General features: G+C 37.0%; 1 protein-coding gene across 3 annotated transcripts in view; it reads right to left on the bottom strand.

The window, feature by feature from the left end:
• Positions 1 to 847: 847 nt before the first annotated feature.
• The window catches only part of grin2a (glutamate ionotropic receptor NMDA type subunit 2A), a 165,092-nt gene continuing 142,849 nt past the window's right edge, over positions 848 to 23,090 (bottom strand). For 2 of the 3 annotated variants that reach the window (XM_023348694.1, XM_023348693.1), the window contains 5 exons: positions 22,304 to 22,464; positions 16,426 to 16,515; positions 15,305 to 15,402; positions 10,229 to 10,467; positions 5,864 to 7,828 (listed from right to left, as the gene is read on the bottom strand). In XM_023348694.1, the coding sequence (XP_023204462.1) occupies positions 5,864 to 7,828; positions 10,229 to 10,467; positions 15,305 to 15,402; positions 16,426 to 16,515; positions 22,304 to 22,464 (2,553 nt within the window). Of the gene's footprint in view, positions 7,829 to 10,228; positions 10,468 to 15,304; positions 15,403 to 16,425; positions 16,516 to 22,303; positions 22,465 to 23,090 lie in introns of all 3 variants that reach the window. The other variant, XM_014472551.2, reaches the window with a different exon arrangement.

Raw genomic sequence — 23,090 nt, 5'->3', positions numbered from 1 at the left:
CTTGATCTCTGACCTGACTAGTATGATCCATGGTCTTCATGATGTTGTCTGTTATTTGCTATTCTTTAACAAACATCTAAGGCCTTTGCAGAATAGCTGTGTCCTTATTTAAAGATTAAAATAAAGCCATTTATTTTATAATTGTTTTTTAAAGATGGTTGATTGGTTTGGATTTTATTCAAGGGTAAGCCTGCAGAATTAAGCCATTTTAATTGTGTTATTTTCCTTTTACCGCTCAGTTATGCACTACTGTGTGTTGGTCTACCACAAAATCCTATGAAAATACATTTAACATTTTCTCACATTCTTCTGAATGTGAAAAAATGTTTTTAAAGGGCTTAAGGATAGTTTTGCAAGATACTGTAAGACTCCTAATCACATATTTAGTTTTAAAAAATCAAGTAAGAAAAGAATCAAACACTTTCTCTCATTTCCATCTAAATAGTCACTTAACTTAAGCTGAAGAAATTGTTTATACATAAAGCAAGGACAACCTGTTGTCACAGGAGATCCTGACAAGACGGCAAGCCTTGTGAATGGTGAAATTTTATTCTAGTTGCTCTATAGAGAGAGAAAGAGAAAAGGAGAGATAGAAAGAGAGATAAACAGTGCCACTGTACAGAAGAGCTCTTGTGAAATCCACACAAAAAAATATTGTTTTTACTCTTTATAATTCTCCATGATGATGTATTTCAGTATGAATTTACAAGCGATTTTTACAAGTGTAATTTCTAAATATATTCAAAATAGTTCCTTAAAAGTCTTTGAGGAAGTATCAGTTTTTTCTTTCCTTTTTTTTTTTTTTTTTTTTAGAAAAAAAAGCTCTATTCTTACAGCAAAACAATAAAGAAAGAGGTCTTGTATCTTTGGAGGGATAGCAGACTCAAAGTTGAGGGTTGCTTTTTTTTCTTCTTCTTCTTTAGAGTTGAAGTCCTGACACACATGAAGGAGACGTAAGAGAGAAGCAGAGCTGGTGATACAATATTTCTCACCTGCCTTCAGAGAAAGAGCGAGGATGTCCCATCATCCCAAGCCTGAACCCCCAACTTCCCGTCCCCCCTACCCATGCAACCTGTTATATCACTGGACAAAACATGGCCTGATAACAACCAGTCTGCCAGTACGGGGGAGGGCCGCAGAGAGGGGTCAGTTCCTCGCCTTCTTCCTCAAAACAGCAGCATCTTCATTGTGTTAAACACAGATATATATATATATTTTTTTTTTCTTCTCTCAAATATGTATATACTCACATCTGGTTACAACGCATTAGTGATTATAACATCATAACCAAAATAAACAAACAAAATGAACAAAAAAGAGAAACGTAAAAACAAACTTATTACATCTTGGGGTTGCATGCCATCACCTCATTAGTTATCATTAAATGTAATTAAAATACATTTTTTGTCATTTAAAAAGAGCAGGGTTGTCATCACAAGGGCAGGGTGTTTGGGTGCGTGTTCGAACGTAAGACGGCATCAGCTTACTGGATGGTTCTGCAAAAGTTGAACAAACTCAACAAAGTGTTGTGAGTCCATGAAACAAAATGGTGCGTTGTTGATATTTTCCATGTGCATATTGTTCACTTGACAGCTCACACAGGCAGCATGTGGAGATAAATATGATAATAACCATAATAAATATGCAGATAAATGCAAAAAAAGGGGCAAAAGGGGGCGTTTCAGTCAACATCAGGGATACGCTGTTTGGGGAGCAAGGAGAGGTTCACTGTAGTATCTCAAAAACAGTGATATGACAGAGGTTGTTAAAAATAGCAAGCAGCTGAAACACAGTGGCTAATGCAGTCAAGTACAGAGAGGAGGGACAATCCCATTATTCCATATGAGGATAGCTTCTCAGAATTCATTCTGTGAAGGGTGCTCAGTTTGGAAAAAAAAAGTAGAGCTGAGAACATCTAAGCTCCCTACCACCTTCCATTTCTTCCCCTCCTCTTCCTCCTTTTCTCTCTCAGGTTGCATGAGCTCCAACACAGAGCTAAACTGGAAGACCTTGGACTGGTATAGTAAACAGGAGAAAAGTTTCATTCTGCGTTGTGGCCACCATAAATTGTAGCATGTTTATGTTTTTTTTTTCTTTTTAAATAATATATTTTATATATTTTCTACAAAAATCTGTGGCACATTTTGTTCTGTTGCTACTGCTCCTCCAAAATGCACAGAATCATCCTGAGGTATTTTTATTTGATACAATTTGGCTTAGTGGATCCAATCAATCAAACAAATCAATTAACAAAGGTGATTTCATGAGTTGTCTTTTTTCTAAAGTGTGCAATTTGTACAGCTTTATGCTACAAAAAGTTTGGCACGAGTGAACATGGAAGTATATACACGTATGTCTCTTTATGCAAATATCAAAACATGTAAATAAACAATCAGATTAATCCCACCCCACCTCAAAAAAATGTTTTGGTTATTATTTCAAGCTTGCCCAAGATCTGTCATGCACAGATAACACTAAATCCCAACAGATGGATATGTGATGGATGAGTATAAAACAGTGGAGCCTCCTTGGATCCAGTAGCCCCAACCCACAACCCACCCAAACAATGGTGTACAGGAAAACAAGGGATCCATTTATAAAAATTCTTCTTCCTAAAGATATCTCAATTACTCACAATGTGAGAACAATCTCCTTTAAGACTACAGTGTTTAAAGGGCAAATATAATCATATTTGTGAGCCATAAAATCTAGAATAGCCTATGAAATCTAAAGTATAATCATACATTTTAAAAGGACATTATAATCACCAAAACGTCTTTTTATACCACTAGTGCCTTTTGATGCATATTCAACACATAACATGGGAGTGGCCTTCCGGTGGTACAGCTGGTAGCACTGTTGCCTAGCAGGACCTGCATGTTCTCCAGGATTCTCAGACCTTTTCCCACAGTCCAAAAACACAAATCCTAGGTTAACTAGTCTCTAAAATAAGCTCAGGTTTGGAAATGTGTGCATGCATTATGGTTTGTCCTGTGTTGGCCTGTGATTGACTGGCTACCTGGTGTACCATGCTTCTCGCCCAATAATTGCTGACCTGCCCCTTGCAACCATGCAAGGATAAACAGATAAAGACAATGGATGGATATGGGAAGTATATTCCCACCATTTAGTGGTCTCAGCTCTGCCCAATTATGCTTAGTTTGGCTAATTTACAAAATTGACAGTACCTAATTGAGAATGTGATTGACAGCAAAAAGAAGTACCATCTGATAATGTATCAACAGGATAAACTGTGTCCAAAGAACAACTGCTACCCATAAACTTAACTCTGGTTACTTATCAAAACATGTCAAATAGTGCGTTTGAACGCACTGGCAACACAGAATAATGACGGAGTGAGCATTTTCGCCATTAAGATCATGTTGTAAACATTTTTGCCTGAAGTTTATGAAACAATTAAAATCTCCATTCAAGGGAAGGCACACCCCAAACCTGAGACAAGAGAACATATTTAAATGCTAGAGTTAGGAAAGAAATCAGTCAAACCACTAAGGCAGCCATAGCTCTTGTTAATGAGTATAAAAGTTTTTATGCAAGAACATGCTTTCTTTTACAGTGTTTTTTGCTTTTTTATCTGTACTCTGTTAAATTAATAAACACCCTTGCCCGTCTTATTTTCATATTCAACTTATTTGTTTTTTTTTTTACCTGACTGAGCCAAATGAAGGGGGGAGCGTTTGACTGTAGTTGTAATCTAAATGTATATCAGTATATTTACCTCCCTCTAATCCACCACCTACGCAACATTAGCGTCAAATGACATTTAAGGCTAAACTACAACTTAATAACTTCAAGAGTTTGGTATGGTATGTTTGGAGTAACGTCCTGACTTTTGTCTTACTGTTGTGTATTGAAAACTTTCTGAGGAAACCATTGACTGTTTACATGGAGAAAAAATAACTTGAACTTCCATCTGAACGCTGCCAGAGTGTTATTTTATTAAAATTAGATTTATTGCGACTCTTGACTTTTTTTTTCTTCCTATGTTGAATTACATGTAGAATGGATTTGCAGAGTACTTTTAAAACCCCCATTTGTTAGCGGTATAATCTAGTTCGCTCAGAAAACATTTTTCTGACTTCCTTCGTAGTCAGGAAAAAACTCAAACCAACATTTCAGCTGTAAACTTTGGTATCAATGCTTCTGAGTTCAGAATTCCAAACGTATCTTCATTACTCTTTAGCCACTTTTGACCAACATTTTGTCTTTCACAATATTTTTGCATATTGCTCTATTTGTCATGGAAATGAATGGAATTATCATGACATGCACGGCTGAAAACGAATAACAATGAATCCTTTTAAAAGTGATGATATATGCCCTTTAAATACTAATAGACTGTCAATACCTATTTCAGCCAACTGAGAATAAACTTGACTTAAATAAAATAAAAAAAAGTGAATTATTGTAGATCACACCATTGATGACATGTAAATGAAGGAAAGGAAGAAGGAAGGGATCATCAGAGCTTTTTTTTTTAGCTAAATACCCTGTTTTCAGTGGCAGAGTTGTCAAAAGACAAAATTATCCCTGTGCTCACCACAGAAGAGGTGATGGCGGACACAGATGTCATCTTTTCCCTCTTTGTTATATAATCTTTATTCTCTTCCACAATTATCTTTACAGGTTTATTATGTTTAAAGATCAGAGATCAAAGTTTGTGTTGTACTATATCCATCCAGCACCTCTAACTTTGCCCTTTTCAGAAACATGATAAATATGTGTCTGACTGAGTATTTGTGTGCATTTTCTCTTGTCTTGAAGGAATAAAGAATAAACACATGCAAAATAACCTACTACTCCTGATGATTTTTTTTCAGTAAGCTATGCCTTTTTTTCAAATGCAAATGTGGGAGAGAGTTTCTTTTTAAACTAATTGCTATTGTGCTACCAAATAAGCAAACACTAAAATTCTACATAGATTTTTAATTTTTATAGCTGAATAGAATAAAAAAGTAAGACTTTGCAATCATTTTATATGTGCAGTGCCAAGAATGAAATGCCCCTCTGCTGTCTAGAGTTTCCATTCTTGTCTTTTCTCTATACAAATCATTTTCTCAGTCTGCCTTCTTTCAGTTTGTAAACATTATTCCTACATTGTTCTCATCACTATTGTGTTGCTGACATAGTTGTAAAAAGTAGAAAACCACAACCAGTAACTGACAAAAACAGCCAGTTGATTACACTGATTTGCTCACTTTTTTATCCTCTTTGCGTTCTCCTTCACTCTCAGGTGTCGTCATAGGTACATCTGTTAGCGCAACAAGTAGCAGACCATTGGACTAGCTCACTACTCCACCTTTTCCTTCCCAGAATGCCTATAAGTCTAGTTCACCCATCTGGTTTCCTTGTCAGGCCCATTCTCGTAGTGAGCTTGTCAGTGAAGGTGGAAAAGAAAAATGGTAAGAAGGAGGTCATTATAAGCATTATCTCCTTTTCCACTGTTTCTTAATCCTCCTTAAAAAAATCACTACCATCATCAACACCTGCACAATACACTCTTCTTCTAATACCAAAGTAGGAATTCTTCGATAAAGAAACCTAATACACCAATCCCAGAAATGGCACTATTATGTTTTAAAACCGTACAGCAGAGTGCTGATCAAATATTAAACTGATTGGTACATGGGAGACAATGGGCAAATATGGTGATATCATCTGCAAAGAGAGTAAGAGCAATACAATTAGTCCCAAGTGGGCCAGAAGTTCTTTTTTGAGCACAATGTCAAAGAGAAGAAAAATGGTCAGGTGGCTATGACATCCCTTAGTGGACAACATAGTGATAAATTATAATACAAACCCAGAGAGGAGTTAGAGGGAGAGAAAACATTTCTTATATCAACTAAACATCTGACTCCAGACTGGGGATTTTCTTATACACCCGTCTATTGCTGAACTGGGCTGAGTTTAGGACACCCCTTGAGGCTGGGTATGCACTAGTCTTATTGGCTGAGTAAGGCATCACATGCTCTTTATTGTACATGTCATTAGCTATCCGCCCATCCCTTGAGCAGTATGAAGAGGTGGATTTAACAGAAGAGCGAAGATTGTTCGCATCATTGCGTGTTTTGATGGGAGCTGCTCCTAGGGCCAATGAAGGAGAACCTACTGCCAGCTGTTTGTAAATGTCAGAGGAGCTACGCCCATGGACCAGTCTGCTGCTGGTATCATCCCTCAATGAGTGACTGAGGAAAGGGTTTTCCGAGCCATGGGTTGGGTACAGGGACTTGCTCCTCTTGCTTTCCTCAAGGTTATTGTTAAACAGCATTGATTTAGACCCAGTGCCAAAGAGTCTGCCGGAGTAAGGGCGCATCCCAAAGAGATTGGCATAGTGGGAGTCAGATGCTGAGTCCAAAAAGCGATCCTTCTCCTTGAGGCTGACGCTGCGTGCTGGTCGGCCCGGGTCTACATCCTTGGGCTTTTCGAGCATGATGTTGTCAAAGGAGTGCTGACGATTTAGCCTCAAGCGGTTTCTTTTTTGGACATGTGGCCCATCTGTCTGTGGCCAGTATAGACCAAACATTTCGTCTGGCTGCTGCTGCTCTTGGTGATGCATGGTGGGGCTAACCAAGGGATCACCAAGAAGCTGGTCCTCACTAATGTCATACAAATTGGCTGTGTGAAGGCATGCATCACATCGATTGTATGGAGATCGCGTCCCAGATGCTGTGGCAGATCCTGTAGCAACGTAAGACCCTCCTTGTTGGTAGCTAGAGGGTACTTTGGACAGGCAGGATCGGCAGTGTGTCTGTTTGTAGCGGTCAATGGATTCATGAGGGGACAGGGAGATATTTTTCTCTTTTAGGCTGTAGTGTTTAGAGTAAGCCGAGTCTGGCAGAAGATCTGAGTCCGTGTGATGCATAGGTGAGGAGTTCAGATGAATGATTGGCTGCTCACACTTTCTATAGTTATCACTGTGGTCAGAGTAAATTTCAGGGTAATCCAAATCATCTGTTCCAAGACCATGACTCTCACGGTAGTGAACGGGATCTGAATGGAGGCTCATCTCCCTGTCTGAATCAATTGTGTAGATTTTCTCTCCTCCTCCTCCTCTCCCACTTTGGTTGGTTCCACCGCTGACCTGCTTAGTTTTTAAGTAGGACAGCTCCACCTCACTGCAATCCCTAGGGTATTTTGACGTCATGGATCTTTTTTTTAAGTTGTCCTTGGGTTTCAGGTGCTTGTTGTTTTCTGGGTCCTTGTAGGTGGCTCCCCTGCTTGAACAGTCAGAGATGTCGGAGTGGGCTGTGTCTTCTGGGAGGTAGCGCTGTGTCTTCATGGATATTCGTGGATCGGGCATTAGCATGTCAGGCATCGGAGAAGGCCCCGGTGGCACAGAACGCAATGTGTCGGTTGACTTTTTCCACAAGGTTCGCTGAGACTTTGCATTTGTTTGGACTGTGTCAGCACTCACTGCTACCTCCACGGTATTTGGATTGGCATCATTCAGGGTCAGGGGATGCTGCCCACCTTGAAAAATATAGTTGTTGAGGTGGTCTTTGTGGCGATTTGCAAGATAAGACTGAAGGTCACCGGTGTCCCCATAGATCATATCTTTGGGAGCGTAGCTTCTGTTGTCAGCATAAATAAAGTTGCCTTTCTCTGCCATCATGTCCATGATCATTGGACCAGCTGAGTGCATGAATTCTCGTTTAGGCGAGTTCATGCGGGAGCCACTGAGGTTAGACATGTTGGTCATCTGTTTCGCAGACTTAATGAGCTTAAGCATTTTGTCCTGGGGGCTGAAGTCAAGGTCTGTCTTTTTCTTCATGTCAATGTGTACTCCATGGATACAGCTCCAGATTCCCTGCATAATACACATAAATAAAGAAAAGATGAAGAAAATGAGCAAACAGAAAAGGGATAGGAAAAAATTAGTTTAACATATATATATATATATATATATTATACCAGTCTTTACTGGTATATAATTGGTTATAATTGGTATAACTGTTACACCAATTATACCAGTCTTTGCAAACACTCAGATGTATCACAGTTTATTAAATGCGACCATTGTTTGCTCTTCTTAAAAAAAGGCAATTTGACTAAGTACGTGATTGATGGAAATAGATTTTATTGAAAATATGACTAACCAATAGATTTTCAAAGCGTGCCCTCATTTTGTTCTTAAAAAAACTATTCTACCTGTGTTGTTTGGCTGGACATTCTAGATTTTACTACAAATTTCATTTCTACTGCACAATGAAAAAATAATACACTGTGTAATACACAAAAATAGTAGGGGTGCCCAGATAACCACATCACAAACAATTTCATTTTTCTTTTGAAAATATATTTATATTCCCATATCTCCAATGACTTGGTCTACAGATACTGTTGGAGTCCCTTTTTGTAAGCTCAGCTTTTAAAAAATGATGTTTCAGACTGAAAAAGAAATAAGAAAAAAAGAATCTCTCTCATAGTTAATGGAGTAGGTTACCTTTCTTCATAGTGTATCGGCTGCATAATCAAGGAAGCTTTTTCAAAGGTGAAGGTGCATTTAATATACATTTGAGACCAAAATTATTTATAGCTATGGCAGATTCAGATTTAAGGCTATCTTGTAATTTTACCAGCATGATTCTTCTGAATGTTTTGTAGTGACCCAGTCAGTGTCCTGACTTAAATGTGAAAGAGAATATCTGGAGGGATCAAAAGATTACAGTGACGAGACAAAAATACATTTTCAAAATACCCGTGGGAACATGCAAAAAGATGGGCATCAGTTACAAGATGGGTTTGATTTCTATACTATATTTTATATAACTTTTTAAAAATGTATCAGCAGTTGTTTTTGGTCAATTCTCAATTTAAAGTTATTAAAAAATTAATAGCATCATTAGAAATTAATATGAAATTCTGGGATATATGGACCTCTGTTTAAAGGTAGACTTAAACAGTCTGGTCTTACTGTAGCTAACCAACATGTCAGCTTCAATATATCTGGACCAATGACACCTGGAACTGAAAGTTTGTGTAGTTATGCAGTTTTCAGAAACACACAAAAATCTTTTGACTCATAGGGAACCTTGAAAGCTTCCAAACTACGTGACTGGTTAGTTTTTCAAATGGGGAGAATTGAACAGTTACTTTATTGGAAGGTTGGATCAGTGAATTAGTCACATAACACTAGCTTGCTAAGAGATCACTGTTGATAGATGTGTCCAAGGGAATGCAAACAATCCCCCAGCAGTTTACTGGCAGTAGTCACTTTTTTACTTAGTGTGTTGTTTTGTGCCACCAAAACTGCCCATAATACTAAAAAAAAAAAAAACACTCTCCACAAAGGTGCTGTAAAACATCAACAGTGATGCAATGCATGAGATCAACTTTTTCTTTTTTTATTTTTCCCCTCCATTTCTGTTGCAGTACTGCTGGATTTGAAGGTGAAAATATGCTAATAATTAGCACTCATGAGTAAGTTTTCTTCCACAAAAAGTAATCAACAAAACCCTCTACATGTTGGTTCCATATTCTGCTTTAGATGTACTCATTAATAACCTTAGGTTGTTTTTTTTCTTTGTACATTTGTAAAGAATGTCTGAATAATATAAGCAACAAAATGACATTTAAATCTGAATTCTCATAAGTGGTAAGAAAAAGCGTCTCCCTTAAAAGTTTTTCCCTTTAAGGTTTTACCGCCTCCTCACTACTTGCCAATGTTAACGATTCCATACAGAGTAACACTGCTGCAAATAAAGTGCAAAGACACTGCAGTGTTTTTAGGCATGCACGTCCATGTCTTTTGTTCTCACACACAATGAGGAAAAATGCTGACCTTTCAGCAGAATGAGAGAGAATAAATTGATTAAGTGTGGGTTGCTGTGGTTTCATCCAAAAAACAGGCCGCAATTAGGGTCTATTTTTGTCAATAGTCAGGTCTGCCTCGTGATTCCCCCTCCCGCCTCCATCCCCATCCTTGCATCTCATCCTATTTTGCGAAACCCTCCCTTCCCTCCTGCTTTAAAGTTAGTTAGTTTTGCACCAGATATTTTGTCTGTAGGGAAAAAATAACCAAACCAGGCCTGTTTGACCCTATATGTGCCACATTAGCCATTATTATGACTGAAGTAGTTCATTTGCCTTCTTCCTTGATCATTGACGCATTACTACCTCCATATACTCACATGTTTACAGACTGAACTCCCTGTTCCTGTGAACCTTTGGCACATGCAATAACACATCATGTTGATAGAAAACTTACCCTGCTGATGGAGAAAAGAAGCCCTGGCCTGCCAGAGCAGACTCCGGTGAAGCAGTATCTCAGCCTCCAGTAGAAGAGATGCTCCGAGACAAAGGTGATGAGGGAGAGTCCCATTGCTGTGGCCAGCATGTAGAAGACCCCCGCCATGTTGTCCACATCCAGCTGACTTGACATGACTTCGTTCTTCTCATTGTGACAGATTCCTGTCAGCCACTGGGCCTCCAGTTCTTCCATTTCACCTAAAAAACAAATGCAATGGAGTAAGACCATTCTATGGCCTCCAGGAATTTCCTAGATCATTCAAACACCACAAGACTGAGGCAAATTTAAACAACCTTATTCCAGCACAATTTCACTCTTAGTACTTGGTAAATAAGTTTTCCACTGCTGCTTTCGCCACCGTCTTACCACAAAAAAACCAGCACTAGTATCATATCTGCACAAGGATTTTTGCTTACAATCTGCAGGATTTCCCTACAGGCTTCTGCGCCTACATCATCAGTTTCAGCCTTCCTGTGGAGGAGCAAACAGCATCAGGACTTTAATCAGCTTATCAGCAACATGGGGGGACTTTCTGTACAGAGATCTAAGCATCACCAGGTTGGATAGTCCAGTGCAATACTTCAGATCTCTCTACACATGTTTCGGTCACTAAAGCCAGAAGGATTCATGGATACAAAATGCTAAATCTGATCACAGTAAACTGATAACCTTGAGGTCATGAAACAAGAAGTTTTTTGTTTTTTTTTTAGTTGCACTAAATTATTTTTTGTAATTGTATTATAAAATCTTATTGTGCTGGAGTTTTTTTGGACTCTTCCACCAGCTCCCCCTTCTTATTTTCCCGCATCATAACTGAGTACACTTATATAGTTTTTCTTAGGCAGCATCAGGAATATATTTAGCATTTATACTAGAATATGAAGCGTGCAACGTCCCTCATTTAAGCAACCAGACTGCATGGGCAGTTTTTAGGTGTGCGCGCTAATTTCTTCGTGGAATCTTTATTTCATGACAAGTTTAACCTATTCTGATCTCTGTGAAAATGGTTTCAGAATTGAGTGTTTTGAGACGATGGGAAGTTTGAAGAAATTGTTTCAACTATTTCAACTATCTGCATGTGGTGGAAATAAAAAAGATTATTTGATCATAAATGGATGTCCTCTGTATATTTACTGATCTTTATTTACAATAGTTAAAAAAGAGCAAGTAGCAGTTGCTTACATAAGCCCTGTTTTAAATACTGAAAAACATATTTATATAATCCATACACAGATGTAATATGTATGAAAACAATGGTGTTATTTTTAACACATTGTTTTACTAAGTAATTGTACTCAAATTCAAAAACTGAACTTATCATATTTTTATTTGTCCAACATTATTATATTTCATTAAGGGTTTTTTTTAAGCCTTTTTACACATTTTTGCCAACTTCCTCCTTCTGTATTTGAAAGCTAATTACTTAATTTTTCTATGATTGCAAAAATGAAAAAAAAAAAGAAAACCAGCTACTTATCTTAAATTTAGTTTCTTGTTCTGAGCATTTTGGCAAAGTATTGCACCTTTTATCAAAACAATCTTTTTTTAACGAATAGCTTGAGTATCACTGATCCCAAGGCCTCCACACACCTGGTCCGATAGTCCAAACAGAGTGTTTCTTTAGCGTTAAAAAGAAAGTTAAAAAAGCAACAAAGACCTTATCTTTTCTCATTTCTCACTCTGTGTACCATTTCTTCTGTCTCCCCTCCCACTCTGACTTCCTCTGTGACATTTGGCGCGTGGCTAATCCAATCTGTGTCATTCAGGGCCTGGTAACTAAGGCTGTTAGTGGGGAAAGACAAATATCATGGTGATTCTCAGCTACATGTGCCTGAGTGCAGACTTAGTAACACGTCATTATCCCTCAACTTCAACTGAAGATCATTTATCTCTCTTAACATTTAAGAACACACTAAAAGATGTAGCGAAGGGACACATTTTCAGTCATATAACGCTCAGTAGTGAGATCAATCTTGATGTAATAAAAAGAACGTGGCAGTCACGTCTGGACTAAGACCAAAATTTGACCCAGACATTTTTGGTTCAGATGAAAAACTATTTACAAACTATTTACAGACAAGTTGCATGAATCTTTATGAAATGAAAATTCTATTTTTTACAATGACAACATGAAAAGTACATATTTCATACATGCATACAGGAAAACTTGTCAAAGATATGAAAAATGTATCATTTGTATTAATTTTAGCAAAGAGTAATCACTATGTTCATTGTATTTCTTGGTGCTACAAACTATATGGGTTTAAAGATGGCTGGATTGCTTATAAATACTAATGCCTATAACTTCATAGAGAATTAACTGTAAGCATGTCTACATTTTATATAAGTGACGATTAAGTATTGTCACCCTTATGGAAGAGCATTAAAAGGTAAAGCTGAAGTGATAACGCAATGTAGAGTACAGTACTGGTAGAAGGGTGGGGGGGGGGGGATAAATCTCCATATAGTAGCAAACACAAACGTTACCAAAAACTACCAAAATTATCAATACGAGAAGAACAACATGAATCCATGTCTAGGAAATAAATTGTACGACTGAATTTTCTTTTTTTTTTCTTCCAAATGAGATATGAATTGATATCCAAATGAGTAAAGGCACATTTCAGCAAAGGTTTCCTGAAGGTTCTTCTCTCCACGACTTTACTTCCCAGATGCTTTATCAACCTAGCTTGTTTTTCTGTGTGGGTCTTGACTAGGTGAATTACATCCCCTGATGCCGTGCTGGTTTTCAGAATGAGTACCACTGCCATAAGATCTCAGTCCAGTACAACAGCACAGTCCAGAATGTGATTAAAAACTTTGATATCAGCTATAATATCGTAGTTTTTATGCCATAAAAACTTTGATATCATAGTTTTTGCGATACAAGAATTATCAAATATTTTTTATATCACATATAACCATCATATAGTTTTTATATCATAAAACAGCTATATTGTTGTTTCTGAAACAGCTAGAAACATCATTCTAGATGTTTCAATCTAACTATGAAACAACTAGATTGCTTCATAGCTGTCATGGTTTAAAAGCCAAGGTCTACAACTCCAAACTGTCTAAAAATGTGTAGATAGATTGGATGTTAAATTAATTAAGTCAATCCTGACTCACAAAAATCCCCAATTGGGTGAAGACATAATTTCTAACATGTGAACAGAGGAATTTCTTCTTCCACCAAACATTCCATTATTATAGAGCTTTGAGAACAGTCGGCTTTCTTTGCAGTTACCCTTTGTGGCAATCTACTTTGTTTTTATCAATTGCAAACCATAATCAGAAATAACAGAAATAAACTATTTATATCTCTGTGTATGTAACAAATTTTTAATAAAATATCACTTTCACTTTTTCAATTGAATTACTGAAACAAAAACTTTTCAGGAATATTCTAATTCCCTTAGATGCCCTTTGTATTTTGTCTGTATCATTATTGCTTTAAGAACAGGGTGTTCCTCAACATTACTAAGTGACATTTAACATGTTCATATTATAAACTCCTGACAATATGCAGGAGTATTACTTTATCTTCTTTTGTTCAGAATCTTGCTGAACAAGTAGCAGAACAAACTTGTTACATGATCAGATAATTGCTTAAGAAGAGAGAAAACATGAAATGGCTGGGGGTTTTTTTGCAAGTTGTTTTAATTTAAGCTTTTGGATCCTTTAAAATAATAAATATTCTTCCTGTTTGTGAAACGTCGCGTGTTCTCCACCGGTATTGTGTTTATCTGATCAAGCAGCATTTGCCAAGATACAAAGTCCCCTTCATCGATCACAGACCTGGCCTCCCCTCCCTCTTCCCCTTTTCTCGCCACGTTCTTTTCGTGCCCTATCTCTGACCATCACACGCGCGCACTGTCACTTTCCTGATGGTGTCATCACTTTTTCACCCCGTCTGTTTACCCTCTTAATCTCTTTTCACCTTAACTCTATAATTTATCCCTCTTCTCCCACTCGCTCTCACTTTCTTTGTTGTTTACCTTTATCCTTACCTTTGTGACTGGTACAGACACACAACAAATGGAGAAACACTGAAATTATCAGTGTGACACAGAGTTGAAGTACTCTCAGTTAAAATCTGCAATGGATGGCTGCTTGAAAATTAAAAAGAGACAGTGTGACATTGATACAGAGAAGAAGCAAACCAGGCAAAACAAAAACAGTGGGACCTATTTTTGTTAAAATTATCTCTCGAGTGTAACAAATGCTCCGAAGCTCTGACAGGATTCAGTTACAGGGTAAGCAACTGAAATGCACTCCAAGCTAGTGTTTGATAATATTCAAACTTACAAACCGCCTTTCTTATAAATTGTAAAATTGATCTTCTTTATATAGAATTAATCCATATTTCATTTTAGTAGCATCATCTCTCATTACATTGAGTACATTTTTTCAGTGAGTGGGTGTGGGGGAGACCCTAATGTATTTGGATCTCTTTTGCAGATACAGCAAAAGAAAAAAAACATGTGATGGAGGAATATGATTATTAAAATAAATACATTTTGAGATTTTTAGATCACATATTTTCAAGAAAAAAAGTAGATCTCTGACAGAAAAAAAAAATTCCATTGTTAAAGGCATAAACATGTAATGCATGGTAAAGAAGAAGGATAAGTGCTTCCCAAGTGCTTCCTTGAGGAAAACAAGATACTAACAAGGATTTTTGGCACCGCTGAAGAAATGTATTATAGGTTGGATATTTCTACATTTTGTAGTGTGAGAAAATGTTACGACAATAAAATATTTTTGCTTTAATTTTTTAAACATCTTAGCCAGTGTTGAGCTTGATGTACACAAACACACAAACATAAGATACATATTTTATTTTTTAGAAAGACAATCTGTCATTTTTCTCCCTGTTGTCTCAAAAATACGCTGCTAGTCATTTTTATGCATGTGCATGCTTTACAATTCAGGTAAAGTGCATTGTTTGACTTAGACTTTGCAATGTGAGTAGCATTATTCTTTGGAAATTAAGAAATCCTGTGTGCGTGTGTGTGTGTGTGAGATTCTCACCATCGCCGATGATAGCCAAGATGGCCAGATCCACTTGTCGCTTCCAGAAGGAACCTTTCTGCAGAGCAATGCCATAACCAGTGGTAGCAAATATGTACCTGAATACACAATCACATAAACAGAAAACTATAAATCAAAATATGTGATTTCTCCAGAGTGCCACCATATTACAAGATGTTTAAGGGACAAAGCAAAGATAATGGGACATAAAAGTAAAATGAATAAAAGTTAAACAGAACCTAAAACAAGATGCACATTAGTATAATGTACTTATATGATCCCAAGCATTTCCAGTTTAATCAGTAAGTACTAACAGTGGATTGCACTGTAGTTCACTTGAATTTAGGTAATAGACCAACACAAATTTGTCCTTAATTGCAGAGTAAAAGTTACTGGATAAAATCCTTTAGATTTCATAAAAAAAAATCTAACCAGTTACTGTTTGTAAAGGTTACAAACAGGTGGGCTCTATTTACAAATCTAGGGATCTGTGAATTTGAACTGAGTCTTATTTTGAGGTATCAAGTTCAGAGGACAAAAAAACAACTGAACCTCAGGCTATCCTCGATAGCTACAATCCTGCAACTTCTAGATGCATCCTTTTAAAACACACCTGAATCAAATAGATGGCTCATGGCCTATGAATAGCTGAATGACATGCCGATGACTGAATTCAGCTGGTGCAGGAATGCATCCAAAAGCTGCAGGACAGTAGCTCTAGAGGACGGCCTGAGGTTCACCCCTGATGTAGCTTGTGTAATCAGCTTACTGTGCAGTGTTAGTCTTTCCAGTAAATATAAATTAGTATCAACAATAGATTGTATTTGTGTTGCAAATTTTGTTGTGTTGCTTTTGGAAATAGAAATATCCTGTGGATTTAACGTCTGATCAGGTATAGATTAGCAAAACCACAGTAAAAGGGAATCCCTTTCTATTCAAACAGATTTTAGACACGTTCCCAAAATGTCAGCTTCTTTTACCGTCACTGCATGACTCACTGTCCCAAAAATAAGCTGCACCGGATCCGCTGTGCCTGAGCTGGGCAATGCCACAGAGCCTTTTCTCTACCAATGTTTTGGATAAATGGCTATCTGTTACTTAAGAACTGTAGCTTTATTTACCCGCTGCCGATGGTCACAAGCTTACACCCTTCATCTCTCCCAGCCATGTAGTTCAACACTGCAGCGTCATAAATGAAGGCATCCAGTTTGCTGTATAGGGACAACAGAACAGAGAACAATGAAAGAAAAGAGATTTTGAAAAAGGAGGTCTTTCACATCTTATTTTTATAAAGAATGAGTAAGAAGTGCACAGAAGGAGACAGAAGGCAAAGCACCGCCTTATTTTTCAAAGCATGTTGGTTGCAGATCAATTGTGAAGTGTTAAATCATCTCCAAAAGGCCTGCAATCCAAGCGTATCCAAACACAAAGGACACAGAGGGGATTGACGGTTCAATACGCAACGCTTCATTGATGATAGGCCCTTGGAGGCACATAGGCATTCTAAACAAGCTTCAGACCCTCACAAACATTTACACTGTCCTGCCTCGGACCACACAGAGACTAGTAAACAAGTAAAAGAGGGAAAAAAAAGATCCAAGCCCCTGACTGACATTTCTAATGTAACTGATACTGTCACTGGCCACTGCTCTCTTGCTATCTCGGCGCACGCACAAACACCAGACTCAGACACTCAGAACCCCGCTAATAGTCTGGTGACTGGCTGGCATTTTCTAGAATGTCAGACCCAGTCCTTTAGAAGACGCTCACAGCTGATAGGTTAGCTGTGTAATTAACTTAACCCACCACTGTCAACAAGGAATACGTGTGTCCCAACATGGAGAACAGAGATTGCACATCGGTAGGCATGTATGACTACCTAAATTAGATTGTGGACCACTGCCTTTCTAAAAGCATGTGCATGTCTTTTAGAAAATAGGACGCTCTACAGTAGCCAAACATTTATCAAATCCTTGTATTAGGGAGAAAGAGTAGCAATAGATTATGAAGTGCTTCAATGAAACCTTTTAAATGTCAGGTTAAACACTGCAAAAATGTATCCTTAGCTATGAATGGATAGTTCAGACTTTTTAGAGTTAGATTCTAATAATTAATAATCAATGACTAACCTGCAAGAAGTTCTTAGTTATTGAGCCTACAGTCAGAGCTAAGTCACGACAAAAGTAGACGTTAGCAACAAACAACAGCAAGCTAAGTGAAACCAACGAGAGAGATTAACTGATGGAAAATTAAAGCAAAGTGAAAAATGAATAATACAGCCTTTTACCTGAAACGCTGCTGCTTTACTTTTGTAACAAATTGACTTCTGACTTATATGCCAAAACCGTTGTATATTTGAATTAATGTTAAGATGGGAAGGTTATTTTTACATACTTGTATGGTATTCTTAGTAAATAACTACATAAGTCAATTTAAATATGATTACAAATGGAACCACTTAGAGATTTTCTTCTGTTTTAGGGTTTGTGCCACACTTCAACCAGAATGAATACAAACTGTAGATTTTAAATGATTTACTTTAATAAGGGAAAAAGCTTTCCAAAGAAAACTGGCCCTGACAGCATGAAGTCTGGCAAAATAGCTTAAAAAGCAATATATTATGACCCCATCTAAAGAAGTTCAGGAATAGATGAGAAATGGAGTCATTGACATCCATCAACTTGGAAAAATTTACAAAGCCATTTCTAAAAGTTAGGGGAGTCTGGCAAATTATCCACAAATGGAGTAAACACAGAAGACTGGTGACTCCTTCCAGGACTGGCCAGTCCACTAAAAATACTTCAAGAGTGTTTTGAAACTCCATGCGGGAGTTTACAGAAGAACCCAGCACAATATCTTCACCTCAAGCCTCACTTGTCTCAGTAAAGGTCAGAGTTCATGATTGACGCGTAAGAAAGAGTCCAGCGGTGAAAATAATTGTTCACCAAACAAACCCAAAGGCCCATCTCACATACGCAAGTAAACATTTTGTTCTTCCCTAAGATGTCAAGCATAAAACTCGGTGCCCTGGCAAGACAGAAGTGGAACCTTTCGGAAGAGTGTGTGTCTTGTTACATCTGGAGTAAAACTAACACAGAACTTCATAAAAAGATTGACAGTCGAACAAGATGGTGGTAGTGTGATGGTCTTGGGTTGGTTTGCTTTTCAGGACCTGGACAACTTGTTATAATTGATGGAACCATGAATTCGGCTCCCTACAAGAGAAACATGAAAGAAAATACACAGCCATTAGTTCATGACCTTGGACTCAAGCACACACTGCACGAAAAGCAATTGCAGCAGGACAACGATCTGAAGAGCATGAGCAAATCCAATATCTGGATGGAGAAAAAGAAACAAACTGAAGTCTTTTAAATCTGTAAGTTCAAATCTGCGAGTGGTCAAACACTTCTTTATATTAGTGTAAACAATCATCTAATACCAACTTGAAGTGGGTTTAGGTTTCATCACACAATCTCTACAAAAGCAGTTATTTCAGTTTTGAGAATTTAGCCATTTCTCTATAGCAAATGTCTTCTTGTGAACCTGTGCTAGCCACTACCTGGAACACTAAGGCGTTTTCCAAAAAACACTGAAAGTGCTAAGAGAATTAAGTACTGCCTATCACCTCTTAAAAGAACCATGATTATCAAATTCTTAACTGTCACTTTAAATCTAAGTCTAGTTTTAAAATTACTGAAGGATAGAGGTATTCCTAGAGATGACTAATCCAATTCCAAGAATCAGACCATTTAAAAGACTGGCAGTGTCCAGAGTCTCCAGCAGCTGTTGATGATGCACTAAGATTGCAAAACTTACACACGTTTCAAAGTTTCCTGTGAAAAACATAGAAAATGACTAACCTCCTATGTTCATATTTTTTTCTCTGTGTATTATTACTTATGTCATGTGACCAGTTCTGTGCACTGTGTCTCAACAGCTGCTGATGAATGGGGTAGATCTGTTCGCAAAACAGCTGAAACACAAGCCAATTAATTTTATAGAATTCAAATGAAAAGTATGAAGCAAAAAAAATAATTTGTTACATAAACAATGCAGATCAAAACGACACTGATACATTTTGATCAGTTAATTTATCAACAGGTCATATACAAATAGAGCTTAAACATTCCAAAAATGTTCTTTCCACCAGGTTTAATGCTACACAAAATATGATAAGTTCTTAATCTTAGGTTCAGGGTTTGCTATGTTTCTGTTTTTTTCCAGTGAAAAAATAATATTTTACCTTTATTATGTCCAAGAAATTAAAACAGTAGCCAGTAATGAACCGATTTGAGATTTTGTTAGATTTTTTATTTTTAATTTTAAATAAGTGTCTGCCAATACCTCGACAGATGCAGTAACAACATGTGCATGCCAAACTAAAAGACCTGTACATTCAAGCAGGCTGTGAAGATTATTTTAAGTGCAAATATATTGCGGCTATACCCCTTAGCACTGAACTAAACTGTTTATAAAAAACTGTAAAAACTGTTGAACTATGCAGTAAATCAGAGGACTTTGTAAAAAGATTAATGTTCTGCAGAAATTCCTCTTGGGACCAAAGATTGGTCGATCACCAAAAAGAAAAACAAAAGTATTGAACTAGGACTCTGTATAGACATATTTAATTGAGGAAGTTAAATTGTCAATTAGGCAGACATGCAATCATCCACAATGTAGGTAAATCAGAAAAAATACTTACTTGAACTTGCATTATGAGGTCAGTCTTATGGTTTGCACATCACCATCAGCACCCTGTACTACAAACGTGCATCATTTTTTGTGGCAGATATTGATTATTGAACCAAAAATATCAGACTAATAATCCGGACCTATGTAAGAAGTAAATGGTAGATCCTAAGGCTGGGCAATAAATCAATAAGAATATATATCGCAATAGACAAGTGATCAATACCAATGGAAATTGCGTTCGAAAGATTGTTCAATAATTTCACTGAAGAACGATCAAGAACTGCATGGCATTTTGGGGGATACAAGCAGAGGAAAGGCTTTGTTGCTGCTCAACTTTACTCAGCCAGTGTACCAAGGTTGAAGACATCAGCATCTCCCTCATTGGTAAGGTAGCAACAACCTGTTGAGTAACATGCGCAGCAGTTTCAGGTTTTGCCACTGTGCCTCATAACTGCTTAACAAATAAACAAACAACAATGTGGAGTGAAAAATGTGGATAACAGAGGAAAGATAACCCCACCAGTTTGGAAGTATTTCAGATGTTTCAAACAAAGAAAACTAATCAATAATTATTGATATCTACTGATGAGAAATGTTTTTGTCGAGATACATTTTTTAGTCATATCATCCAGCCCTAGATCCTCATTTACATTGCGTTTTATTTATTTAAATTTATCCTGCAGTGTTACTATTCTCTGTAGACTTATTCTATGACTGAGTTGTGGAAATGCTCCTTCAGAGTTCCTTCATGTACAGCTCTTTGACTCTTAAATCCAAAATCCCTTTACGAATATTAGAAAGCGTATGCCTTCCTAATATTGTTTACAACTTTTGAAGTTATTGAACTTCAATTCAGTTTAAAAACATTCCCAAAACAATGACTTATGAAATTCTTGACATTTATTTTCCCATCAAATCAAAATTAAAATGTAAATAATCTTACACTAAATTAGAAATTAAAACATCCTCTAGTTACTAAGTAAAACTAGTAAAGATAATTACAGAATGTGCATCAGATCAAGAAGGTGTATGAATACAATATTTGATGGTATTAAAAAGTCAAGAGTTAAAGCTTGGGTGTTATTTGCATTTACATTCAAATCGATTTTAACAGGTTCTATTCTTGTGACTGTAACAGATTTTATTTGAAAATCTTGTCAGCATTATGTATTATGAGACCTAATCCTGCTATCAAGCTTGCTGCAGTGTTGCTTATCCACTAAAGCTGTCAAATAGAAATATTACCCAGAGTATAAATGAATGCACACATATTCAGCTGGCTTGCTGTGCAGACATACATGACGAACATGAGAATATCTTTTTTATTATCTACTGTCATTTCTGAGGCATGTAACACAGATGTAATATCAAACTTCTAGACATATGTTATAACTCCAAAATTCTTTGAGCCTCTGCTCCAGTTATGACCTGCATTCATTTTCCTTCCGATAACTATGTAACTTACTTTATAGTAGCAAGCTATGCAGTATTTATTCACGTCACATTTTTCAAACTCAGTGAAGGTTCAACTAGACTACAGTAAGTAAAAAAATTCAAAATGTGTAAACTTCGTACTTGTTCTCATACAGGTGACCTAAGCTAAAGTGTCCTAATCTAAATTCACACTGCAGGCCTTAATGCTAAATTCCGATTTCTGGTCAAATCAGATTTTTTTTTTTTTTTGCGTTGGCCATTTACATTTGCAAATATATGCGACTTGCATGTGAGCTCTGTGTGAACTGCAAACAACCTAAGCAGTTACAGGCATGTACTGTAACTTCACACATGTGTGCGAAAGTAAATATGGATACTAATGTGGATACTAGTGTTGCATTTTGTTGTATCTTGTGTCTTTATTTCATCCAATGGATATTTTACATCACCCACTTCACCCTTTTCCCCACACAATAGTGTTCTTTCCTCTTCTTTTTGTTTTGACCAATTTTACCTTCAACTTCCTATCCAGCCAAACCTTCTCAAAGTTATCCAACTCTTGAATTTGTCCTTGGTTAACTTGTGATAACCCCAATCACCTTTCATTTGTTCCCAGGAATACAGATACACAGACAGCCACACAACATCAGTCCTACTAATGGAACCAATACTAAAAATATCTCTGCTATTCTTTTTAATGAAGCCCAGTCTAAGAGGATCTGTCAAACACATACGCAAGCTCACACATTTGAATAATAATACCCACATGTACAAAATACCAAAACTCCATATTAATCTATATTTGAATTTGTGTAAACGGTGTTAAGAGGCACTTCCAAGATGAAAACAAAAGAAAACATGCATTTTTACCCTGATTTGAGGCTGACAAGTGCGTCCACAACACCAGTTTGATGGTACTTCACCATGTACTGGTGCATGGCCGGGTAGTTCTTCCTGATGTTCCTTTCAGTGGATCCATTTGGGACTGTCCCAAAGCGGAACGGAGGAGAGTACGCATATGGATTCTGAAACTGCGGTGGGACAAGCAAACAAGAACCGGATAGAATAACAAAAAACTGCTAAGCTTACACTATAAAACAGAGAAAAAAGAGGTGGAAAAAATTGTAATAGATCTTTTGTAAAGAAGGTAAGTTCAAACAGGTCCAACAGTTTTTTTTTCATATGCTGCCAATTTCCAAAAGTATCGCCTCAATGCATTTAGACACAAAAATAATAAAATCCAATCATACAGATGGATTCAGAGTCAATTACGTTTTTGTTCTGATTTGTTCCTAGTCTTTTTACTTTACCTCAAGCTACCATTTCCGGCAAGATACAGTACATCGTTGTCAATGTCAAGAAATTCTAGAAGCCAGCTTGCCACAACCTTCCCTTCATGTCAGAAACCTATGTGTAATATCCCTTTCAGCTTTTTCAATTTGGGGTTTGGAAGTTTCCTGCTGAAAAAATTATAAAACATGCTTTATAAATATTACAGATTTCAAATTGCAAATTATTTAAATATTTGTAGCTCTCCTGAGTAAACTAAAAAGCAGCATATCACACATTTTATTTGCATTTTATTTGTTCTAACACATAATCTATTACTTGCAGAGGCACAATGTATAATCAGGATCAAGAAAGTAATTTAAAATGT

The sequence above is a fragment of the Xiphophorus maculatus genome, chromosome 16 (assembly GCF_002775205.1).
Source record: "Xiphophorus maculatus strain JP 163 A chromosome 16, X_maculatus-5.0-male, whole genome shotgun sequence".
In the NCBI taxonomy this organism is placed as follows: domain Eukaryota; kingdom Metazoa; phylum Chordata; class Actinopteri; order Cyprinodontiformes; family Poeciliidae; genus Xiphophorus; species Xiphophorus maculatus.
Note: the sequence above shows the minus strand (reverse complement) of the source record. Positions and strands in the feature narration are given on the sequence as shown.